Source organism: Girardinichthys multiradiatus, chromosome 10 (genome assembly GCF_021462225.1).
Source record: "Girardinichthys multiradiatus isolate DD_20200921_A chromosome 10, DD_fGirMul_XY1, whole genome shotgun sequence".
NCBI classification, from domain to species: domain Eukaryota; kingdom Metazoa; phylum Chordata; class Actinopteri; order Cyprinodontiformes; family Goodeidae; genus Girardinichthys; species Girardinichthys multiradiatus.
Window position 1 is genome coordinate 5,033,606 of NC_061803.1, and position 17,350 is coordinate 5,050,955.

A 17,350-nucleotide genomic window follows, 5' to 3' on the forward strand; every position below is an offset into this window, starting at 1 on the left:
CTGACTGGAAACCGGCTGGAAGGGGGAGGGGGAGGGGGCGTTGACGTGCATTTTTCACGTACCCGGTGAGAGAACAACGACTTCATTAATCCACGCTTTGACCCATACAGGTAGATAGACAGGTGATTTTTAACAACAGTAGATGTATTCCGATGTACACGTGGCAAATACTGTATCAATATTTGTTTACAACCAGATATTGTTTTTTATAATAATCGATGCTAAGTTCTCCCTCCACCTTTGTAATTTATATATATATATTAATTACAGCTTCTTTTTTTTTTTTTTTTACAACGTTCCTTCCACTTCAAGATATAATTCTTATTAAATTTCAAGTGATACAAAATCAGACACAAAACAAATTGTGCGTGCGTCTATACGACAGGTATTACGGCTCTGGGCTCCAAACAAAGATGGCAGCCTCCGCAAAGAGCATTTGTGTAACATAACTGGAGTTTCACAATTTTCCGGGAGACGTTTTTCTAAATTAGTCTTAGTTTCTGTTGAATTCAACTTACAAAGTAAGCAAAATAACGAATTTATCTTCTGGCTGATTGGCTGTAAGTACCCGTAATGCTTGATGGTTATTGTTAGTGGATGTTCTTAAATGAGTGAACTACCAATATCGTAGTAGACTGCGTTTTGTTCCAACAATGTTCTAATATTGTTTTATTTGGGTATGTAATTTACTAACAGTTGCTTCTATTTTCAAGATGTGCAAGCTTTAGCCTTGGATCAACACTGATGTTAACATAACCAGTGTATAATCATTGTGAAAAAACAAATACATCCCCTTTTAACTTATAATAATAAAAATGATCAAGTCTTTCCTAGGTTACACGGGTATTTAACCTTTGGGAGTCCCTTCATTTTGTCCCTTAGACACAAAAACATTAAAATATATACATCATTTATTGTAAATATAGTATATTAACAAGTTTTACCCTCTTTATTTACGAATGCAATAATAAACATCAGTTTTTACTATAAATAAACATACATGACATCTCTGAACAGCTTCCCTCTTTGAACAGTTAAAGTCTAACCTTAAACTACATTTATACCATACTTTAGGAGGCCACATTAGCAGGTAAATATCGTATAAAAAATAAAAACAATATCTACAGTCAGATCTGATGCAATTAAAACTTTTCAAGAAATATTTATTCTCGCGGCCTTCAAACCATACATATGAATATTTATAATACCAAAAATATGTTCTGGTCTCAATGTTTTCCTTGTGTTTTTAGTTTCTTACATCAAAAAAAGTACTGTGAGAACCTGCATTTGTGATCAGTATTTTGCATGAATGTCAATAAATGGTTGTTTAATGATGCGCTTTGACTTTGACAGGTGCATGTCTCACATGTTGACGAAGAAGCTTCCCCCAGTGCAGAGCATCCTGTTTCTGGTAACCAGGAAGGCCAGTCAACTCTCCAGACAGCGGTACGATGTCATCGTGGTGGGTGGAGGTCATGCAGGAACTGAGGCAGCGGCTGCAGCAGCCCGAGTGGGAGCTGAGACACTCCTGGTCACACAGAAAATACACACGATCGGTGAGTTGAAGTTGGGTGAATATTGTGATTGGGACATTTCACATCTCATTTTGTCTACTTCCTCACAGGTGCCCTGTCCTGTAACCCGTCTCTGGGAGGAGTAGGTAAGGGCCATCTGGTGAGGGAGGTAGATGCTCTGGATGGGCTATGCGGCCGTGCCGGAGACTGGGCTGGGATTTATTTCTCCATCCTGAATCGTAGAAAGGGGCCAGCTGTCTGGGGGCCGAGAGCCCAACTGGACCGCCAGCGCTACCGGGAGTTCATTCAGGTACACCACATACATGTAAATGTTTCTGTCTTAAAACTTTCAGTGACTGTGGGTCTTCCCGCTGTTCTACGTGCAGGCAGAGCTGCTGTCCACTCCCAGGCTGATGGTGCAGGAAGGCTCAGTGGAGAAGCTGCTGGTAACAGATCCAAACCCTGAAGAGCCTGGGAGCCACAGAGTTACTGGGATACATTTGGGTAAACATCAGATTGTAGCTATTAGAATACATTTACACACTTTAGTTACAATAATCACTGATCTGTCGTTGAGCCCTTTTATAGTCCGCCCATCCATCCACCCATATATATGTTTATTTTCTGTCCCTTCTTCCATCTTACATTTATATTGAACTGTCATGATTATAATTTATAAACGGCCAAACTAGAACTAAGAACTCTGCAATCTGGGGTCTGGAATTTGAATATGAAAATATGCAGGAACTTGTTTTAAAAATCTGGACTCACTTTGTGTTGTGACTCATTCATTCATTCATGAATGTGTTGTGACTCTAACATATAAAATATGTTTTCCAGCAACATAATTTTAAATCAGATTATGCTTACTTAATTCTTCCCTATATCAGCCAATGGCAGCCATCCAATCTCAGCCTCCTCTGTGGTTCTCACCACGGGTACGTTTTTGTCCGGCTCACTCTTCATGGGGCAGACCACATCCCCAGGAGGCCGGATCGGAGATGCTCCGTCGAGTACTGGTCTGTCCGAAACGCTAAGGGAGAGGCTGGGTCTGAGGATGGGCAGGCTGAGGACCGGAACCCCACCTAGAATTTTAAAAGATTCAGTGGACCTTTCCCTGGCCAAGCTTCATCCGCCTGACACCCACCCGGCACCGTTTAGCTTCATGAATACTCACACACGCTGCAAGGTCAAGTCTATGAGACGTTCTCACTTATTTGGGTCTTTCAATATTTTTTATCAGCACTAAAACATCTCAATATCACTGTAAATGATTTTACATTGTAGCCTGAAGAGCAGCTGCCTTGCTACCTAACCTACACAACTCCTGGAGTAGAGAGAGTGGTGAGGGAGAGTCTTCATCTCAACTGTCACATACATCAAGACACCAAAGGTCCCAGGTAAGGGGTTATTTACTGTGCCTTGCAAAAGTTATTCACAATCGTTTTTTTTTTTCCAGTTTTGTCACGTTACAACCACAAACTTCAACCTCAACCATCCATCTTCTCATCAATCTTCACCAGCTTTCCCATAGCATGATGCTGCCACTACCGTGTGTTACAGTGGGGACTGGGTGTTTGGGGAGATGTGAAACTTAAATTTTTTTACTACGCCTAGCGTTTTGCATAATGGACAAAAATACATTTTGGATGCGTCCCTGCTCCAACAGACCTAAAACTGATGGCTGAATTGTGTCCTCAGCATGCAGCCAACTTTCACAGAGTCCTGCTAATGACCACATTTTTTGATTCAGGTCTGTTTAAGAGACGCATCAAAAAGTAGCAGGCCTGGAGTTTGAAACCCCCGCTTCAAGTGGACTTCTTATGACCTTTCTTGCCAGTTATTAAGTGTAAATGAAGTGTGTGTTTATACTGTAAATGAGACAAAATGTGGAAAGAGGGTGAATACTTTAAAAGCTGCACCATGTACTCTGCGTTTTGAAAAGTAACTCTGTGCTTTTCTATTATAGATACTGTCCCTCCATTGAGTCAAGGGTGCTGCGCTTTCCAGGAAGAAGTCACCAGGTGTGGTTGGAGCCCGAGGGGATGACTTCTGACCTTTTTTACCCTCAGGGTCTATCCATGACCATGCCTCCTGACGTGCAGCTCCGCCTCATCAGAGAAATCCCAGCCATGCACAGAGCTGAGATCCACACACCAGGTGCCCGGCCCAGGCAGAATCCTGCAGGGGAATGGAGTCCACCAGTCTCTGCTGCTTGTTTTAACTCGTGCATCTTCTGTTTTCTGGCTCTCCAGGGTACGGTGTACAGTATGACTATGTGTGTCCCACCCAGCTCAGTCCCGCGCTGCAGGTGAAAAACACTCAGGGACTTTTTCTGGCCGGTCAGATCAACGGGACGACGGGTTACGAAGAGGCTGCTGCACAGGTGATTCCTGAGGCTCAACAAAGTAACTACTGGCTATGGGCAGAGCTGCATAAATATATCAATTACTTAGCGAAATGTCAATTGGTACAAAATGCTAGAAAACAGCTTGGAGAAAATTTTTCGTGGGCTGTTAGATTCAGTAATGCCAAATTCAGATCATGTATTCATGCTCTGCATTTCAGTAACAAAGTGCTTTGGAAAAATATTCAAACCTCTTAAACGTTTTCATATTTTAACACATTACAGCCACAAACGTTTATGTTATTGGTATTTTATGTGATGCACCAAAACAAACTAGTTCACAGTTGTAAAGTAGAAGAAAACATTTCAGAAGATTTATTTTCTATCGAAATAAAAATCCAAATAGGTGGCATGGTTTTGTATTCAGCCCCCTTTACTCTGATACCCCTAAATAAAATCGGTCGCAACCTGTAGCGTATATTAGTGCTATATTCAGTTATATCATGTAAGTATGATGAATAAGTCAATCAGATTCATGTATTTCACCATTAATTAAACAATCCTCCCAACCCCAAGAGTTTATTCTGTTACTGCTAGGATTCATATTCCACCAGAGATAAGAATCCAAACACTAGGATCAAAATGACCAATTCACTATATTTTGAATCAATGTGTAACTTTGTTATTAAACAGTCTAATATTTACATGCAATAAACATAAGTAGAAATGGACAAATAATGAAGAAGAACAGAATAAAAAGGTATTTGGATAAAATCATAAATGAAGTAAATTAAGGTTATGCGATTTGTTGTCCTAGACCCTGTACAGAAAAATCTTCTTATCTGATATTGACATTTAAGCCCAACAGTATTCATACCCCCTGCAGATTTAGGTTTAAAATAGTTTATTATCATTCAACCAAGAAGTTTGTTTTTGTCAGGATCTCCTGAAAGATGATAAATCAAAGTAAAAGGCGAACAGCTTTTGAAAAAACATATTTTATCTGTTTTTATTTTCTATATTATTAAAAATGGCACAACCCTTAGTGGCGTTGCAGCAATGAGACACTGAGCATCAAGTCGGGTGGTTTAGTTACTTCAAAACATTAATATTATAAAATCTGAAGAAACAGGCTGGTCAAATTTAAACCTATATCTGCCAGGAGTATGAATACTTTTGGGTTTAACTGAAGCTATCTCTCAGGCAGGAAGAAAATAGGGAATGAATATGAATGTCTGGAAATAATCCTCCCTTTAATGCAGCCAGATGTTCTCTTCAGTTTGCACAGAGCCAGGTCTGGAGTGGATAGCAGTAACTCATGAGGGGAATTTATTCTGTGTGTACAGGGGTTGTGGGCGGGGGTCAACGCTGCCCGCTGGGCGTTCTCCCAGCCCCCGGTTGCACTGTCTCGAACAGAGAGCTACATCGGAGTTCTCATTGATGACCTGGTGAGTCGAGGAGTTAAAGAGCCTTACCGCATGTTCACCAGCCGGGCTGAGTTTCGAACTTCACTGAGGCCAGACAACGCCGATCTCCGCCTTACGCTGAAAGGTAGCTCTTGTCTGACTTGCTATTCATAATAAGGGACTACTTCTGTACAGCTTGTTGTGCTTCATCTCTGTCAGGATTTGAGGTGGGATGTGTGTCCTCTGTGCGCCACGATGTGGCTCTAAGAGTCAAGAGTAGTCTCCAAGATGCAATAGCCTCTCTCCAGGCGCTCACTCTGTCCACAAACAGATGGAGGAAAAAGCTGCCCGGAATCAGTGTGAGCGAGAGCAAGAGCATGCTGAGGTGAGTCCCATCAGTCGAACCGCAGCTGCAGAAGTTTTAAAGCGCAGATGTAACATCCCTGGTTTATGGTTGGTTCTGGCCACTTTTTTTTCCAGTGGGATGGAGTTGCTGCAGTACAAGGATGTGTCCTTTGAAATGTTGGCTTCAGTCTTTCCCGAGTGCCTTTCACCATACATTGAGCTCTCACAAAGACTCAAAATAGAGGGTAAAACCTGACTTTCTGCCATTTTACATTGGGAAGACATGAGAGCGAGGTGTTGAGGAGCTGCAGGAATGATCTCGCTGTAAACCCAGTCATACAGACTGAGACAAATTTATTAGCATCCCTTGTAAAGGTGTGTAGAAACCCTTAAAATAAATTAATCTTATATTGCAGCAGCATGTTCTCACACTAAAAAATGTAGGTATAATAAGTTCCATGAAACACTTACATGCTGGACACTTTTCTAAAAAAAATTACAAATGAGTAAAAGTTGATCCAAGTTCATAGGAGCAACTAATTAGTAAACCATGACCCACCGTTTCCCCGGGGTATAAATATGTCGTGAAACATGGGTCTCTAGGCTAGATGAGGACCCACGTTCATCTTTCCAGAGAAGAATGGTAATGGAGGGAAAAGAAAATCTCCAAAGCCCACTGTTGGAGAACTTTCTGTCAACTGCTAGTTTGGGTTTTATGCCAGAAACCAGCCTTTTCTGTCCCACCATCTTTCTACTGGGAGTTTTACTGAAACTGTGTGCTTTAGTCAAGTGAGACTGATTGAGCTTTTTTGGCAAAGAAAAACTCTCCAGGCCTGAAACAAATGATGAACACATGGAAAAGCCACTCGTTCTCACTGTTGAGTATGGCGGAGGATCCATAATGCTAAACCTAACCCAACCCTTTTAACAGGATTAGAGATAGAAAACATACGCATAAATAAGCAGAGAAATGGTTCACCAGACACCAATTTAGATTTTTTTTCTCAAATCTTTAGATATATTAAGCTGCTGTAATAATAGATTAATGTATTTAAGGGCTTTTGACTTATCCTTGTTATGGGTGCCAAGCATTTGATTTTTTAAGAAATACATTTTCTTGAGTATTGCTTAAACGTTTAATGTTGAAGTAAAGAGATTACTCCTGTCTGTCACGCAGCTGTGTACAAGCCTCACTGTGACCTAAGCAAGAGAGAGATTGAGAGAATTCAAAAGGAGGAGAACATGTCTCTCCCACAGGACATCGACTATTTCACTCTGCCTGTGTCTCTGTCTCAGGAAGTCAGGGAGATCCTGAACAGATTTCGACCGAGCACTGTGAGTCTGCACACATTTTACTCGTTTTACACATTTACTCTATTTGGGACATAAAGAAGGTAATTTTTTTGCAACCCATCCCTTTGGCTGCCCCCTAGCTGGGTGCTGCTACCCGTCTGGAAGGCATGACTCCTGCTGCAGTCGTCACGCTCTTCAACTACGTTCACCTTACGGGGAGAAAGGAGAGAATGGTGAACAGAAACGAAGCGGACAATGAGGAAGAAAGAGAAGAGGATCTGTGCACAAGAAATGCATCTTTACCTCAATAAGAGTATCTCAGAATGAAAAAAACCTTATTTATTCTTGGAAAACAAGCAAAACAAAAAATTATTTCGAGAATGTGATCCTTACATTATGTAAAATAGTGTACTTTTTATTTTATAAAACAGCTGCAAAATAAAACATACATTACTTTCACTTATTGTTATGTCAACATCTGTGTTACCTATCAAGCTGTACAGTGAAGAATCCTAATCCTGCTAGCAACAACAGTGGGAACATCATCCAACTCCATGAGACCCTCTCAGCGCTGCTGCCGCTCGGAACGACATGGCCGTCCAGCTCCACAGCTCCTCTCGAGAAGAAGCCGAAGGGAAACCTCCAGTGAAGCTGAGGAACCCCTCTGGGGGGCTCTGGGTAAACGGTGGTTTCGATGAACGCGGCTTTGGCCGTCAGGGCGAGAGGAGATGATAAAGGACACTGGAAAAGAGACAGTTACTGACAATAAATAAACTGTTCTATAAAGTAAATGTTTTTCAGAATAGGCGCATGTGTTTCTGTACCTGAACGATTTGGCAGTGAAAGAGAAATTTGGCTCCCAGGATGTGGTTCTGAGGAAGCTCCATGAATCCCTGGCGAGCCCACAGAATTTGGATGAAGAGAGAGAGTGGGAGGTTGCAGCCTGATTCACATAACTCCTGTAAAGAGGGAACAAATAAAGTGGACACAATAGACCCGCATTGTCTTCACAACCTCAAACTTTACTGGACCGTATCGGGTTTTTATGTGACAGACCTACAGAAAATAGTGCCTGATTGTGAAGTGGAAGGAAAATGATACAAGGTGTGGCATGCATTTATATTTCGCCTTGGAGGCAATAGTTTATTTAACCACCTTCTGCTCCAGTTACAGCTCTAAGCTCTTTCAGCTGCACGCACAGAGACTGAAAGTTTTTCCAATTTGTTTTCTTGCAAAATAGCAAATAAGATTGGATAAAAAGTGGCTGTGAACAGTGATTTTGATGTCCTGCCACGGATTCCCATTAAATTAATTCTGGACTTTGACTAGGCCATTTTAACAGATGCTTATGCTCTCCATTGCAGTTTTGGCTGTACTGTTTCTGTAACGTAAATTTACAAGGCTCTGTACATTTTCATTTTTCTGAATGATCAGATTCTTCACTCAGGTATAAAGGTAACTGTCGTGTTGAAACATTTTTGCTTTAAATTCCTATTTACCGGCGTACCTGCGGATTGATCGTACACTCCTGTGTGATGACTCTAGTCCAGTCCGGCTGGGAGCCCGAGTTCATGGCGATCACATCAGGAGCAGCGGATCCTTGTAAGATCTCATAAATCCGTAAGCGCAGCTCAGTGCAGTTCGGAGTTGGAGAACTGGACAGCAACGCGGAGAGAAAAGCAGAGAAAGATATGTTGTTTTGCCTCTAGTAGCCAGGTCGTCCCTTTACCCATTCCTACTCCTAGTTTGTTCCAACTCAGTGCTAAGTCCCGCTACTTCCATTTGTAATCACATTACCAGTTGATCAAACAAAAAGAACTTCAGCGACCCCTTACTGGTAAATTTATTGGAGCCATAAAACCACAATTCCTTGCAGTAAACTTTGGGTAGAACATAGAAAATATGAAAGAAACACACAATGTTTTTTAAACATTTTTTTAATTCAAAAATGTAATGACTATATTGTTAGAAATTTCATAAAGTGAGTAGAACTAAGAGAAATTGGTGTCTGCTCACCTGAATGTGCAGCCAGTGATAGTGTTATGTGTGAAGAGGACCGGCGATCGTGTTCTGGGATCGGAGGAACACGCCCCACCTTCTGAGACACCAAGTGATGTCAACTAATCTACTGTCAAGGACAAATGAGGCATTTGTGATATAAACCAAAGCACTACTCTGGACAGAAGGCAGTATCTTAGTCGCTGAGGATACAGGGTGATGTTCTCCATTAAAACGCCCAATGACAGCAGATCCCTCTCTAAGTCCAACAGGAAGTGCTGGTTCTCCTGGAGTGGGGCCGGGTGTGGCCAGCTGTAACAGATTCAAAACAGACATCACAGCTCATGCAGTGATCTAAAAAGAACATTTCACTGAGTGAAATTTACCTGAAATTGTACAGAGTGTTTCTGGAGCAACAGCTGCTCTAAAGCCACGTCAGCCAGGTTTATGTTGATTTTTCCGTACATCAGCTCCCCTCTGGCCGTGTAGCCAACAATAAACTCTACCTGCAGGAAAAAAGCACAGCTGAGCTTCAAGTTTCAACACTGACTAAAACATTCTGATGTGGTTCCTCACCTCTTTCACAACATTTATACAGAAGCCGTTTTGTTTGACTGGCACGGGCCAGTCAGACTGTGGGATTACTGGGATCTGAAAACAGCATGAATGCAGTTAAATCCTTTCACCACTGGACATGCTACAGGTCCTTCTCAAAATATTAGCATATTGTGATAAAGTTCATTATTTTCCATAATGTCATGATGAAAATTTAACATTCATATATTTTAGATTCATTGCACACTAACTGAAATATTTCAGGTCTTTTATTGTCTTAATATGGATGATTTTGGCATACAGCTCATGAAAACCCAAAATTCCTATCTCACAAAATTAGCATATCATTAAAAGGGTCTCTAAACGAGCTATGAACCTAATCATCTGAATCAACGAGTTAACTCTAAACACCTGCAAAAGATTCCTGAGGCCTTTAAAACTCCCAGCCTGGTTCATCACTCAAAACCCCAATCATGAGTAAGACTGCCGACCTGACTGCTGTCCAGAAGGCCACTATTGACACCCTCAAGCAAGAGGGTAAGACACAGAAAGAAATTTCTGAACGAATAGGCTGTTCCCAGAGTGCTGTATCAAGGCACCTCAGTGGGAAGTCTGTGGGAAGGAAAAAGTGTGGCAGAAAACGCTGCACAACGAGAAGAGGTGACCGGACCCTGAGGAAGATTGTGGAGAAGGGCCGATTCCAGACCTTGGGGGACCTGCGGAAGCAGTGGACTGAGTCTGGAGTAGAAACATCCAGAGCCACCGTGCACAGGCGTGTGCAGGAAATGGGCTACAGGTGCCGCATTCCCCAGGTCAAGCCACTTTTGAACCAGAAACAGCAGCAGAAGCGCCTGACCTGGGCTACAGAGAAGCAGCACTGGACTGTTGCTCAGTGGTCCAAAGTACTTTTTTCGGATGAAAGCAAATTCTGCATGTCATTCGGAAATCAAGGTGCCAGAGTCTGGAGGAAGACTGGGGAGAAGGAAATGCCAAAATGCCAGAAGTCCAGTATCAAGTACCCACAGTCAGTGATGGTCTGGGGTGCCGTGTCAGCTGCTGGTGTTGGTCCACTGTGTTTTATCAAGGGCAGGGTCAATGCAGCTAGCTATCAGGAGATTTTGGAGCACTTCATGCTTCCATCTGATGAAAAGCTTTATGGAGATGAAGATTTCATTTTTCAGCACGACCTGGCACCTGCTCACAGTGCCAAAACCACTGGTAAATGGTTTACTGACCATGGTATCACTGTGCTCAATTGGGCTGCCAACTCTCCTGACCTGAACCCCATAGAGAATCTGTGGGATATTGTGAAGAGAACGTTGAGAGACTCAAGACCCAACACTCTGGATGAGCTAAAGGCCGCTATCGAAGCATCCTGGGCCTCCATAAGACCTCAGCAGTGCCACAGGCTGATTGCCTCCATGCCACGCCGCATTGAAGCAGTCATTTCTGCCAAAGGATTCCCGACCAAGTATTGAGTGCATAACTGTACATGATTATTTGAAGGTTGACGTTTTTTGTATTAAAAACACTTTTCTTTTATTGGTCGGATGAAATATGCTAATTTTGTGAGATAGGAAGTTTGGGTTTTCATGAGCTGTATGCCACAATCATCCGTATTAAGACAATAAAAGACCTGAAATATTTCAGTTAGTGTGCAATGAATCTAAAAATATGAATGTTAAATTTTCATCATGATATTATGGAAAATAATGAACTTTATCACAATATGCTAATATTTTGAGAAGGACCTGTATACATTCATCTCCTATGAAAATGAGCACTCTGTTGCTCCTTTATGTTTTAAATACAGATTCAATGCCAGTATTTATTATTATTTTAAAAAGGGGGCATGTGAACTGTCTGGTATTTCTTTATTGTAGGGAGAAACTTACCAAATAATCTGATGGTATCACCGTGTCCCCTGTTGGAACCTGTAACAGTAAAACACGGGTTTCATCAGTCTGCTATAAGATTACCAACAGCACGTATGCTTTTAAAACTGTTCGGTTCAACTGGACTTGCTGACCTTTATGAGACTCATGTCAGAAAAGTAAGAGCTAGCCCTGAGATTCGGATCGGCGGTGCATGACTGAGAGGTCACCATGCGGGTACAAGACAGCGACGTAGATCTTAGAAACTCTGAAGAGAAGCAGTCAGGTGATTGGTCTTATCAGTTAATATGTTACCTAATTTACACGTTAAAATACAATGCTGAGTTTGCACAATGTGTCACTTACAGCGCCCCGCAAAGGTATTCACACCCCCTGAACATTTTCTCACGTTACAACCACAAACTCCACTATATTTATTGTGATCTTATGTCATCGAACACAAACAATCAAACAAGTGTGGCACGCATTTGTATTCAGACACCTTCACTCTGATATCCCTAAATAAAATCCCATTCAGTCAATTACCTTCTGAAGTTAGCTAATTAGTCAACAGACTCCAGCTGTAAATATAATTTAGGTGTAAATCCAGCTGTTAATATGAAACTGGGAAAGAGTTTCTTCTGCAGCAGGGTCAGGAAAAATCCTGAAACAGCCAATCTGCTATACCTCCAGGCCCTTAACATCATACATGGACTTTAGGGACTTTTTCTTTTAGGTTGGTTTGCGAACATAAAGACAAAAAATTATGAAAAGCATCAGAAGAACTAATTGCATTTTAAAATTCTGGTCATTTAGTGGTCCTTCTAGTTGCACTGGCAAAAAAAATTTTCCTGGATCTTTTTTTTTTTTAATAATGACGAAATTGTTTATTCAATTTTGTGGTTGCCTAAAATAAAAGCTGAACCTGGTGTGAACTTACTTGCAGGATTGCGGCTGAAGCAGAAGGCAAAGGCGGCCCCTGGAGACGGCTGGCGGAGGAGCCCTCGCACAAAGGAGTTGGAGAAAAACGTCTGGATTACATCATCGGCCTAGACAAGTATTTAATTTAACAAACAAAAAAAACACATTCCCTGCAAGTAACTATTGAAAATGAGTGTTATATAGGTGTTTACCCTGTAAAAATCTCTACTGTGTTTTGTAATCAAATGTCCTTGAGGTGAGAATCGGTAGGAATCACGTAATGCTGGAAACTGAGTCAGGCCAGGAGGAGACCAAAGGGCATCATCTGCTGGGAGGTCGAGACATGAACATTCAAACTTCAGTTCAGGAGGTACACGTTTCTCACTTAAACAATGCAACGTCCGTAATTTACCTTCTGCCTGGATACAAAACAAGGTGTCAGTCACAGTGACGAGTGTTGAATCCATGTTGGCTCTGAACATCAGCCATTTCTCAATGCAAACTCCTCTCCTGCATCGTCAAAAAGGATTTCAGCTTTTTTAAAAAAAGTTAAAGTATGAATGTAATCAACGGGAATGTGTAGAAAACCTACACATCTTGTTTTGGACAGCCGGTGAAGACTCTGGCCAAGTTGGTATCATTACAATCAGTTGTGTCACAGCAGCAGCCGATGTCACAGAAACCAGGAGTTAGATCACAGAGACAACCTGAGAAAACAACAGGGAAGACGGGTTAGTTTGGATAAAATCATCCGATGCATTTTCAGCAATAAGACCCTCACACATTATACATCTAATTTAATGCTGTATGAATCATGAGGAAAGAAGTGATTATTCATGGGCCACAATGAGAACACGAGATCTGACACAGAAGTCCTTGAAGGTGTTGTTTCATGAATATTTAACTACAAAATAAATACAAATGAATAGAAATATATAAAATGATCACACATAGAAAGGTTTAAAGAGTTTATAGGACATAACTGTGTTGCCAAGTTCTGTGGAAACATGGAGCAGGTTTACTTTAAAGAATGTGTTGAGACAAAGATTTTATAGTGGGGAAAAATAACAAAGCAACCAAAGTTATGTAAAAAACAAAACAGATCAAAATAAATCATTCCAAAACTTTTTCCACATATGCAACATTTATTCTTTACAATCAGTTGAAAAATAAATCTGTAGGCAGTATATAAATGTTTAAAATTGTAATAATTAAGTATATATATTAAAATAAATCATAAAACAGTGCAAAACCTGGTTGCACGTTGATTCATTTACAGCATTTGGTTTTCTTGAATTCACACCTTCCATTTACATATTAAACATAATTACACTGAAATAAAGTTCAGTTGTCCTACTTGCATTTTCACAACTCTTCCAGATTCACAACTTGGGGGATAACAGCGACATTAACAAAACTAGACTATTCTTCAAAGATATTTTAAAATTAAGTCCTGAAAGTCTGTTTACGAAGGCAGCAAAGAGGCTCACAGGACTGGTTGTGTTTTACATGTGACAACAATCTCATGGTTTCGCTGTATATCTAGGCTATAGAGTACCGTTGTGAGGCAAAAGCCTTTTCTTCCAAAGAAAACATCCAGACCTGGCTAAGATCTGCCAAAACCTTGTGGGAGACTGTGTCAAAGTCTGATGGAACTAAACTTTAAGTCCAAAAGGTATGACAACACTGAGTCCACAGTGAAGCATGGCAGTGGCAGCATCATGGTCTGTGGTTACTTTTATTCAGGTGGAGCTAAGGTTTTTCTCAGGGTAAATTAAATTCTGAACAGTTCCAAATAGCAGCCAGTTTGAACCCAAACCTTCAGGTGTCTGCTGGAGCAGGGCAGGGCATGCTGTGTTTACTACGGAGAACCACTTTACTTTGACAGCAGACAACAAACTGTGAAGTAAATCTAAATGTCAACAGAAAGCTAAACGAGCGGCTTGCAAACACTTAAGGTCTTTACACACGAATTTATCATAGCTTCATTTTACATGATGCAATAAATACATTTGGGCTTCGGAGCACAAAACGTTATTAAGCCTATAAAAGATGACATTTATAAATCATGCCAAACAAATCATAATCATGAACTGGAAAAAGACTCTATTTTTATTCCTGTCTAAATAGGAAAACATTTAAGATTAAGATGTTTAGCTTGGTGTAAATTACCCTGTGCAGACACCATGGTGGTAGGAGACGGAGCTTCTGTGACCGCGGCTGGTGTCTCAGACACGGACTGCTGCTTGGTTACCAAAGAGGGATAAAGAGTGTCCTCCTCTGTGACCCCCGTAACACCCGGAGCCGGGGTGGGTGAGCTGAAAGGGACCCCATAGGTTGGGCTGGAGTTGGGAGAGGAAGTGGCCCCTAAATCTGTGGCTGAGAGAGCCAAACGTCCACACAGCACCAGGAGGACGTGAAGTAAACGCAAACAGCTAGAAATCATTTGGCTAGCAGAGACATGGTGCGGCGAACAGACCCAGAGCTAACTTATTAAATCAGCTACAAAAACAGGGTTAGCTTTACTTTCCTCTACGCCGTCAGTGTCACACACACAGCCTGCTCCATGGATAGAAAACTCAGGGATTTATGGAAAAAAACACTCCGGTTTAACATTTAGCGAGATGCTAACCAGGCATCTCCAAGCAAGCTTCTTGTTACCAAGGAAGTTCTCCTCCCGACTTCCGTTTCAACCGCTACCGTAAAACACGAAAAGAGAAGCATTATTTATCAGCAGTGTCTTATCTAGAAATATAAAATAATATAATAAAAAAAAGCAGAGAATGAACTTATAAATAAACAAAATCACAAATGGGTAAAATGCTAAAATTAAATGGTTATCCTAAATGGGCTGAATCATTGGTTTCATTTTATTTGAAAACCTGCGATAAAATTGAATCAAAGATTTCAAAATACCAGTACAAGTTTTCAAAGGTAACCTTAAAAAGAAATCTAGGTTTTTGATTTTTTTAAATAACGGATTTCTTTTGTTTTGTTGTTTTAATTAATAGTTGCAGTAAAAGAAAAGCAAAGCCTGGTATAAATAAAGGAAGAAATCTCTTTACATGTGTGTTAAGATGAACTGGGTCACCAAGTTCTTCTGTCTGATTTTATAACAGGAAACATAAAACATGGGTCTGAGTTTGAAGCACATGTGCCATTTGCAATGTTAGTCATCATTTTACTACATTCATACAGGCTGAGCCGGCCAAAGGTATTTGGAAACTAAAGGCGTGTTTCCTCTATGGGTTCCTGAACATATTTTTCACTGGAACCTTACATCCTTTTTACCTACCTGACATGGGTTCTGTAGCTGTTGTAATTTTTCTGAAAACAGAACCCTTTCTCTTTCTCACGACTCAGTTATTTTCTGACAAATGTAATCAATTATCTTCCTGTTTCTGTTACAGAAATGATTTGCTTGCTAGGAGCCCTCACTCCTGCTGCTACCCTCAGTTCATTTCCATGTACTTAGCAATTGTTTATCAGTTTTGTTTCTTTTTTAATTTTTTTATACATTATGGAGATAAATGTTTAAAGTTCCTACTCTGGAGGGTGACTGGACTCAGAGATAGGGTGAGGAAGTCTGTTTTTCAGGGGATCCAACAAAATGAGCTGGAAGATGCAGCTGGGGAGAGGGAAGTCTGGTTCATACACACTACCGGTCAAAAGTTTTAGACACACTTTCTCATTTAATGGTTTTCTTTATGTTTATGACTATTTATATTGTACGTAGATGTTCACTGAAGGCATCATAACTGTGAATCAACACATATAGAATTATGTAGCAAACAAAAAGTTGTATAAGAACTTTAAATATGTTTTATATTTTAGATTCCTTAAAGTAGCCGCCCTTTGCTGCGATGACTGAAATATTAACCTCTGGCCGTCTCTCAATGAACCTCTGGGAATTTCTTTTAAGACCATTTCAGGTGACCACCTCATGAAGCTCATGGAGAGAACGCCAAGAGGTCAAAGCAGTAATCAAATCAAAGGGTGGCTATTTGGAAGAATCTAAAATATAAAAATATTTAGTTATTTCACACTTTTTGTTTACTACATAATTCCACGTGTGCTCATTCATAGTTTTGTTGCCTTTGGTGAGAATCTACAATGTAAATAGTCATTAAAATACAGAGACCCATTAAGTGAGAAAGTGTATGTAAAACATTTGACCGGTATTAAAAACAGTAAAATATATGAATAAAAACAGTAACAGTAAGTAAGCATCACATAAAACACATACAAACATGAAAGACAATCATTTAAAAAGAAAGAAATGTAAAAATGAAGGAAATAAAAAGCTAAGACATGATAGAAATGATAAAGTAATCTTTGGCCTCTATGAGAAAGCTGCAGTAAACAGGGAAGTTTTCATCATTTTATTTTTCAGTATGTCTGTGTATGTGTGACTGGGGGCAAAAAGAAAAGCATTGCCCTAATACTGGCATTTAAACTTTAATTCCTCCTTCCTGATGATTTATTGATGGATTTCATTTGGCTGCATGTTTCCTCCTCAGAAATGCAGACCTGCTCTCCCAGACCGGCAATGGAAAGCCAAGAGAAACAACTGTAACATCATATTAGACCCGTGGAACGGAGCAGCTTTAAATCAGCCAACGCTAACAGAAGTATGCTTCACTTATTCAACCTACGGCTAGATGACAAAAGTAGGTATTTTAAGATTTAATTTTGTCTTCTAAGACTCTAATGATCCTTAAATCATCACAAATCCCCCTTTTTTTAGTCCTAACAGTTAATCCATGCAGCATCAACTGTGTTTTTATTTGTTTTTGCATCAAGCTTGCCTGTGCATGGTTTCCCTTTTATTCTGCTGTGTAGCACATAATGCAATAATAAATAAATAAACAGATGTTCTAAAGCAGGTCAGTGCTGAGTCATGAAAAGCAACTAAATGCAAAAACATGAATAAAACAAGTCACACATATTTCTGTTTACCACTTCACAAAGATAACAGTTTTTAATTTTTTACACACTTGTTCTCAATTAATTTAACACATACCAGGTCGGTAGAAAATAAATCATAACAGAATTTTTTTCTTTTGGTTTTGCACGCCTGGGCTCATACATAAATTG

The 17,350-nt window shown here is 40.3% G+C and overlaps 2 protein-coding genes across 6 annotated transcripts; one reads left to right on the top strand and one right to left on the bottom strand.

The window, feature by feature from the left end:
- Positions 1-8: 8 nt before the first annotated feature.
- mto1 (mitochondrial tRNA translation optimization 1) lies at positions 9-7,364 on the top strand. Of its 3 annotated transcripts, none has more exons than XM_047376460.1 (13): positions 9-110; positions 1,354-1,556; positions 1,625-1,824; positions 1,901-2,018; positions 2,405-2,703; positions 2,802-2,914; positions 3,484-3,674; positions 3,770-3,900; positions 5,208-5,412; positions 5,487-5,652; positions 5,748-5,857; positions 6,790-6,947; positions 7,046-7,364. In XM_047376460.1, the coding sequence occupies exons 2-13, from the start codon at positions 1,358-1,360 to the stop codon at positions 7,214-7,216; spliced, it is 2,061 nt and encodes a 686-aa protein (XP_047232416.1). In that variant the 5' UTR covers positions 9-110; positions 1,354-1,357; the 3' UTR covers positions 7,217-7,364. The 3 variants fall into 3 exon arrangements, with proteins under 3 accessions (XP_047232416.1, XP_047232415.1, XP_047232414.1); XM_047376459.1 differs by lacking the exon at positions 9-110 and adding an exon at positions 409-521; XM_047376458.1 differs by lacking the exon at positions 9-110 and adding an exon at positions 410-560.
- Positions 7,003-14,941, bottom strand: LOC124874861 (tectonic-3-like). Of its 3 annotated transcripts, XM_047376462.1 has the most exons (15): positions 14,426-14,941; positions 12,846-12,960; positions 12,666-12,763; positions 12,466-12,581; positions 12,273-12,381; positions 11,488-11,600; positions 11,354-11,392; positions 9,480-9,554; positions 9,290-9,409; positions 9,117-9,215; positions 8,922-9,025; positions 8,413-8,560; positions 7,730-7,864; positions 7,393-7,646; positions 7,003-7,114 (listed from the first exon to the last, which is right to left on the bottom strand). In XM_047376462.1, exons 1-15 carry the CDS (start codon positions 14,697-14,699, stop codon positions 7,111-7,113), a joined length of 1,803 nt encoding a protein of 600 aa, XP_047232418.1. In that variant the 5' UTR covers positions 14,700-14,941; the 3' UTR covers positions 7,003-7,110. The 3 variants fall into 3 exon arrangements, with proteins under 3 accessions (XP_047232418.1, XP_047232419.1, XP_047232417.1); XM_047376463.1 differs by lacking the exon at positions 7,003-7,114 and having other exon boundaries at positions 7,230-7,646; positions 12,466-12,578; XM_047376461.1 differs by lacking the exon at positions 7,003-7,114 and having other exon boundaries at positions 7,230-7,646.
- Between the last annotated feature and the right edge of the window lie 2,409 nt (positions 14,942-17,350).

Bases quoted from the DNA above. Each gene is read 5' to 3' on its own strand.
- mto1 (XM_047376460.1), top strand. From the start codon at position 1,358: ATGTCTCACATGTTGACGAAGAAGCTTCCCCCAGTGCAGAGCATCCTG. The intron at 1,557-1,624 runs GTGAGTTGAAGT...ACTTCCTCACAG, and splicing joins ACAGAAAATACACACGATCG to GTGCCCTGTCCTGTAACCCG. The intron at 5,653-5,747 runs GTGAGTCCCATC...TTTTTTTTCCAG, and splicing joins GAGAGCAAGAGCATGCTGAG to TGGGATGGAGTTGCTGCAGT.
- LOC124874861 (XM_047376462.1), bottom strand. From the start codon at position 14,699: ATGATTTCTAGCTGTTTGCGTTTACTTCACGTCCTCCTGGTGCTGTGT. The intron at 12,961-14,425 runs GTAATTTACACC...TTGTTTTCTCAG, and splicing joins CACCATGGTGTCTGCACAGG to GTTGTCTCTGTGATCTAACT. The intron at 8,561-8,921 runs GTGAGCAGACAC...GTTGCTGTCCAG, and splicing joins ATCACTGGCTGCACATTCAG to TTCTCCAACTCCGAACTGCA.